Source organism: Chelon labrosus (assembly GCF_963514085.1).
Source record: "Chelon labrosus genome assembly, chromosome: 20".
NCBI classification, from domain to species: Eukaryota; Metazoa; Chordata; class Actinopteri; order Mugiliformes; family Mugilidae; genus Chelon; species Chelon labrosus.
The window spans coordinates 22,760,539-22,768,103 of record NC_140353.1 but is presented as its reverse complement, the minus strand read 5'-3'; the positions used below and the strand labels follow the sequence as shown (position 1 = coordinate 22,768,103).

At 41.6% G+C, this 7,565-nt stretch overlaps 1 protein-coding gene across 1 annotated transcript; it reads right to left on the bottom strand.

Moving 5' to 3' along the window:
* Positions 1-4,127: 4,127 nt before the first annotated feature.
* Positions 4,128-5,803, bottom strand: LOC311505158 (delayed-rectifier potassium channel regulatory subunit KCNS3-like; the record flags this gene model as incomplete). The annotated part of the gene is made up of 1 exon (XM_084568565.1): positions 4,128-5,803. Exon 1 carries the CDS (start codon positions 5,421-5,423, stop codon positions 4,128-4,130), a length of 1,296 nt encoding a protein of 431 aa, XP_084424691.1. The 5' UTR covers positions 5,424-5,803.
* Between the last annotated feature and the right edge of the window lie 1,762 nt (positions 5,804-7,565).

Here is a 7,565-nt window from a genome sequence, read left to right as displayed (position 1 = left end):
ATCACATCATGTATGTACTACAGCTAACAGTGTAAATAATCATGTGAATGACATGATAATGGCGGTTTTAGTTAGCTGCCTTGGCTACTGTTAGCCAACAATAGCATTAGCCTAGTTATCTCCAGAGATGTTTGTAATATGTTAAGAAAAAAAAAAGTCCTGCCGAAAATTCAGTTCAAAGTAATGAAATTATAGCTGACAATTGAAAGACTTAGTGAAACTGAATAACTTACCAAGAGACTCAGAAAACGTTGTTTTCTTCCAACGTTTTTGTGCACGCAGTTTCTGGAAACTTCTCTTGTGCTGCTCTACTGCGCATGTGCAGCGCTGAGCCTCCGTGTTCACTCGAGGAACAGAAAGTTACAAGTCCAGTTTACTCAGATGACCTTAGTTTTACAGCTCTTTAAGGAAAAATTAGTACATACTTACATTCCATGAGTTAAATCAACAGGATAGGGACAACTAAGTAAAGTACACTATCATGATTTAAGTAAGCATAGCTATTACCTTTTAGAGTGCACAGGGTAAGACATACAGGATTGTGCAACTTGTTTTTGGGAAGTCAAAGTGAAATGAATTGATGATGATTTAAAAAATAATGCCATAACCTGATACAAAGTGCATCAAACAGGACAAGAAGGAAGGACTCTTAAAAGAGCTTCTGATGATAATTAATGTTCTACAATAATAAGCATCACTCATCATAAATACAAGTATATTTGTTATTGTCTACCATGCAAGGAGCCAATATTTATAGCTAATGGATCCATCTTCAGAACTTCAGTACAACAAGTTCTTCTTCAGAGTCCAGGCTCACGAGGACTGTTGGATACCTTTGGAGACCTTTGTCAAAGGAAAATGCTTGACAGAGTAAAATAGCATGCCAGTTATCCAAGCTGTAATGAACTGTATATTAAAGAAATAACTAAGGGTGTGCATTTCTCCAATACAAGATGATCTGACACATATCTCAATACAGGGGGTAAGATACGATTCAGGAACAATTGATTTTAAAATGGAACAGTTTGATTCGGTGGAATTTTGATGTAATTTGATACGGCACGGTTCAATTAGAGGGGGTACGATGTAAGCTGATGCCTTGTTGAAAGCAGACAATCATTTTACAATATGAATTAACATGTCAGTACTATAAATGTGGCATTTCCTTCAAAATGCACTAATGTTTATTAGTGTAACATTAACTGTAAGAACTCTACAAAGCCCTTTAGGCTGAAAACAACAATGTTCAAGTTTTGTTGGCACAAATAAGTAAAGTCAAAGAAATAACAGAGAGACATCTGTGCAGCCTCAGATCAAGGCACAATGAGCTAGTAGGGTAGGAACAAGCAGGTTGACAGGCATTTAAAGTTTTAATGTGCATCCACCACTAGTAACTGTACTGGTGTATTTATTTTTTAAAAGTGCCATCTTGCCACATGTAAACCGAAATAACGATCAAAAACAATTACACCTCACTCAGTAAAGAACTTAACTGTATGTGGAGATTTGTCCTACTACCGGTGTGCTTCAGCGCAGTTTTACACTCTTTTTTTGCATATAGCAACGTTTTTATTAAGTGCTTCATTGTTCGTTCCTCACGCATAAACCGAATTTCTTCCACACTTTGGACTCTAAACTTATCGGTGCGTTGTAAACATTGACTGTAGTAAACAGTCTCAGAGTCTGCAATTTTTAACTTTCCTCCACAAACTCGCGATCTGACCTGACGCGACTGCGGCAAGTCTCGCGAGAGTATTATGGAAGGGGGTGAGAGGAAGTCATAGAGGTAGATCAGCGACATCAAACCGATTTATACGTTTGTAATCGGGCCATTGGACGGTTCAGGCTACACTGAGACAGGAGTCTGTGTTCAAAACCGATTTTTCGAGTCATTACACCCCTAGAAATACCTAATAAACGAATAAACTTTATAATGACATAACGCATGCATACTGTCCAACTAAATCATGTAATTTAACTTTAGCTCAGACAAACTGGCAGTACCAAACTTATTGCAATTCTGTTACCAAATAAGTATCTTCAAATAGAAAGAATACTTAAAGAATATTTACGAATACTTACACCAAAGTTATTCCATCTGACCCTAAACCATTCAGAACCATTAACACATAGTGAGTCTGGATGGCTTTGCATTGGCCTTCAGTACTACTGAGAGACCTCTTATATTTACTTATATTTGACAAGGTTATCACTATAACTCACACAAGGTGTTCATTTAGTGAATCCAGGCCTCCTCCAACATCTGACGTATCCTGCATTCCTGCATGGAGAATCACCTGGCTGCCCTTCACCACTGAGACCAACAGTACTGCTGACAGTGACTTTCAGTTAGAAAGATGGAAGCAATGAACTACTATCACAGTGCAGACAAGCAGAAGAGGTGAGCATGCCCCTGACGTGCTGATGTTCAACGTTTATTTAAAAGCATGACATCACAAGCTGCTTAGTAATTTCCTAACAGCGTTACAAGAAACGTTATCAGCGGACTACAGCTCACCACTTCACCACAGACAGTATGTCAGAGGCTGTGGTCTATGTTAAGATCAGTACATTATTGACATCCTTTGTAGGACAGCTCGGACGTTTGGCTTGTTTTCACTGATCAGCACATTCTTATCTGTGGAGGGGAAAACGGATACAGCACACATGCATACAGTACATACTGCTGATGAAGGTCACTGCAGCAAGATGGAGGGCTTTAAAAGTCAGACAGAGGAGGAAATATAAATACTGCTAATGACAATAACACTAATCGAGACACACTAGCTTTATTGTCAGCGTTATTCCTCTCTGGTTAGTGAATATCGATAAGCATCATAGGATGAATTGTGAAATCAGCGCTTTGTAAGGATCTTTATTGACTCTTTATCCAAGCTCATTGATTAAAAGTTTACTGCAATGATGAGCCAGCAAGAGGCCTCTCACTGGATTAAGCAATTAAAAGCGTTTTGAAACAAATACACCAGAGACGTCAATAGCAGATCACTAGCAGGCTGCAGACTGCTACAGCGCGGTGGGAAAAGGAGACAGGCTGGCTGCAAATATAGAATGCTGTGTAAAATCAGTGTTGGCAAAAACACAGTAAAAATGCTAATATCTTGCATAACTTGTTTTGTGTTTAAAGTCATACTTTGTAAGCATGGAAGCCAAGTCTGACTTCCTCTGCCCACAGTGTTAGTCTGGAGTTCTGTTGGGAACAGCTCGTGCTCCAGCAAAGATCTGTCGGGCAAATTAAATCGTTTGGGTGGGCTTTATGTGGTGATGGACAGAAGAGTAACAGCGATGTAGTCGTACGCCATTTGAACGCTGTGGTGTTGAGTCTGTTTCCAACCAAATGGCTCTGATTGACGGACGATCCAAATTTGTTTATTTCCTATCTGTATCAGTTGAATCGGTTGCACCATAATGAAAACCAAATGGATTGTTACCAGACTCGTGATAAAAACTGCACCAGGCTAATAGTTGTCCCATTACAAAACAAAAGTCCACTTTATAATAAATGACACCATCAGTCGAGAAGATTTGGTTCCATGGCCTTTATTGGTCTGGTTTTACCAGTAGCTAATTGCGGCTAATGTTAGCTAAGCTTAAATGGATCTTACTGTGAAACAGACTTTGTTTAATGTGTCGGCTCACACTTATTAAATAGCACAGTAAAAGCAGTTGTTTAAAAGTTACATAGTCTCACTTCAGATCACATTACCAAGACGTTCCAACATTTTGAAAGTAGACATTTGCTGGTCTTCATTTTTAATAGTGCTGAATTGTGTATAGTTGGGACAGGCTTGGTTGGACAAAACATTCAGTCTAGAGATGTTTACCTGGATTTAGTCTTTTTTATGATGATCAGTTTGGCCATTCCATCAAAATCACAGTTAGAAAAAAGGAAAAGTCTTGTTTGATCTCTAAGCTTCATATAATAAAGTCATATTTGACTGGCATTTTATTTATTTAACCCCTTCACCATGCTCATGAAAAACCCAAACCTAACTCTGATTTTAACTCTCCTAAAATGTCTAACTGCCTGCTAATACTTCTCAGGAGATGTAAATGTGTTCTTGTGGTTAAACGTCCTGGTACGCTTTACAACCCAGCTGTACTTGCCTTCAGCTTTTGTTTCGCTTGAGTTCCAGGAGACTTTGCTGCTGGTAGAACTTGGAGAACTTGTTGAAGATGTTAGTAATGGGCAGAGCCACAATCAGGAGTCCACAGACGATGCACAGAGTTCCGATCAGCTTCCCAGCTACAGTAACTGGGAGGGTGTCCCCGTAGCCCACTGTGGTCATGCTAATAGTGGCCCACCACCAACCAATGGGGATGGACTGCAGCTCTGACTCTTGAGAGTCTTTCTCTGCACAGTGCATGAGAGCAGAAAACAAGAAAATGCCCACTGACAAGAAAAGCACCAGCTGCCCCATTTCGTGGGAGCTGTGCAGCAGCGTGGCACCAAGAGAGCGCAGGCCAACTGAATGACGGACCAGCTTTAAAATACGAAACACTCGCATCAACCTCAAGATCTGCACCACTTTACCGACATTCTCCAGTTCTGTGCTCTCTTCTCCATTAGCTATATCACAGACTACAGTGACATAGAACGGCATGATTGACAGTAAGTCAATAATATTCAGAGGACTGCACAAGAACTTCCTGGCTGATGGCGCGACAGCCAAACGAAGGATAAACTCTGCAGTGAAGAACAGGACGCAGAGGTTCTCAAAGAAGTTCAACACCGGATCTTCAACCTCTTTTTCATCGAGGTCCACCTGATGGAAGCGTGGCATGCTGTGCACGCACATGGTTACTATGGAGACGACAACCATACTCAGTGATGCCACAGCCATCACTTTGGCTGAAGTGGAGAAGCCTGGATTCTCAAGTCGAATCCAAACACTCCTGCGGGCGTTTCCACACCAAGAGCCTTCAAACAGTTCTGTGTCATCCTCCAAAACTGACAGCTCCTCCAGAGAAGAGCTACAGCTGTCGAGCTGCTGGTCATCACTCCTCTGATCCCACCTCTTCTCTTTAGCAAGCTCCATCAGCTCACTGAATTTGCTGGTGCAGCAGAAGTCCAGGTGACGCTCCTTGATGCCCCAGTACTCAATCTCTTGGACAAATGAGACCACACACAATCCATCCACCAGGTGTAGTTTCCCTGTGAGGTAAAAGTTGAGAACATAACAGAAAAAACTTGGGCTGCGGTCAAAGTAGTACTCCATTTCAGACGGGCTGAAGTCATCACAGAGCTCCAGGATAGCCTCTCTGGAACTGCAACACAGCAGGCGACTCAGGCGTGTCTGCGGGAATCGTTTCAGAACAGTGTGATCCATTCGTTGCTTGAAACCTCCAACATTGACGTTAATGAAGCAGTCTTCAGGCAGATGGAGGACCTGGCCATACACCATGATGAAGCAGGTACAGGCTGTTCCCTTTGTCCCAGGTGGAAATCTCAGAGGCGTTGCTGCCTGCACAACAAACACATGGAAATTAGTCCACCTCACGCATTCTTGTATTTCCTGTCATTTGATCACATTGAAGAACATTACATCAGCGGCGTGGATCAAGTTGCGTCCGAGTTTCTGGGACACTGTAACGGAATGTGTGTCAGCAACACTTACCGAGGATTTGTGCAGATAAAAAGTAAGCGGACATACTTACTGAGTGTAACGTCAGTTCTATGAGTACATATGAGCCTGTTACAGCATAGCATTTAGGATGCATATGCATGGAAATACCAATATTATTAAACTAAATCAGATTTGAAAAAATGCAACACAAATGACCCCTAAGTTTTAGGGACATCTGTGTGTGTTTACTAATCGGTCGGCATAAGACTGCAGAGGTCAAGATGTGATGTTCAATCAAGGCCCCTTTCTGTGCATATGTAGATCAAATACATGATACCAATGCGGTCAGAGTTTTACATCCTAACAGAGTATTTAGTGTTTGTCAGCAGCCGTCTACCTGACCTGGCAGCACCGGATTGTGTTACCCGCTGCAATATAGCGTTTCAAACTGCAGGGAAACGCAAGACAAGGTCAGATTTGACACGTTTCTGCAGCATAATCTAAAAACAACCTGGCGACGGGACACAAATAAAAGTACTTATTTGATATTCAGCGCACAAGTTGCAGGGACACTTGGAAACAAGAGTTAGATTATCTAAAAGCTGGGGACAAATGAACAACCCAGCAAGAGAACAGTCGCTGTTTACGTGTTCCATTGACTCGGAAAGTGGAAGAAACGCCGCTGCTTACCTGGCCATGTGTTGTTGCGTGGTGCCTGCAGTCCAGAGTAGAGTGTACAGAGGAGCAGCCTGCGGTGGAGTGGTGTGGTGTTTCTCCTGCGCAGGGCGGGACATCTGGCACATCTCCCCCTACTAACAGGCTGTTAGTGTATATTTAAACTTTGATGTGTAATGTGATGCCAGTGTTCACCGTGTGTCAGCTCATTTAATCTGTCTCACATTTATCAGTGTAAATATTTAACGGTTAAGTGCTCACATCATTATCTCCCGGGTTTAGTTAGTTTTGTGCGTGATATGTTTTTAATCTTATTTTTTATCTCAAATTAAATTAATTATAGTCTGGAGAATGATAACAAGCAGATGAGGGGGGGAAGTAGCTTAAACAAATGAAAATTACATAAAATACAAAGTGGATCAAAAATACTCAATAGTTTAATAACTACAGGGTACATGCATGTTAAGACATTTGGTATTTTTGGTTGGACAGTATAACAGTTGGAAGATTTCTTTCAGACAAGACAGCACTAATTAAGTTTTACATGATAAACCTCCTCATTCAAGATTAAAACCATGGTAACCATACATCAGTGTCAACATTAAACTGAGCCATGATACAAATACAGGGTCTTAAGTTGTACGGCCAGCTAGTCTGCAGTCCATAACCAGTTAGGGAGAACAGAACAACTAACTGTCATACAGTCACTGTTTCTGTACTGCAGCCTGCTCATGGACGCTGCGTCCTAACAGAAGATGGCAGAAGAGGACTAGCAGATGCAGGTGTCATACAGTGGTGGAACCATAAGGAGACTCATATTATATATTACACATCATCATATATCATTCATTTATGCACTGAGCACCTATCCTCTACTTTCTTCTCTCTAGCATGGAGCTCCTGTCCTCATATTTCTTATCTAATTTACTACGCAAAGCATTTGTGTGCTACTACTGCACGGCATGTTAATAGCTGTGCGTCTCTTTCTCCATCTCTTTTTCCTCCAGCTAACAATGTGCTCACTGTGCATTAAACCCACAAACGAAGAAGTGCTTCCTTTTGCTCAGTGTCCTCATTATCTACCCAACTGACCTCTAGAGACGCCACAGGGCGAGGGATTTCATCTGACTGGATGTACTTAAGAGCTCCTACAAATGGTCTGCTGGCTTGTTAATCACTAGTCTTTGATCAGGAGATGCTCCCAGTAAACACTCCTGATTGTTGCTTCCAAACGGACGTGTTGGTGGAGACAACGTGAATGTCAAGTCGTCATTTGCTTCATTCTCTGCATCACGCACAGAGGTC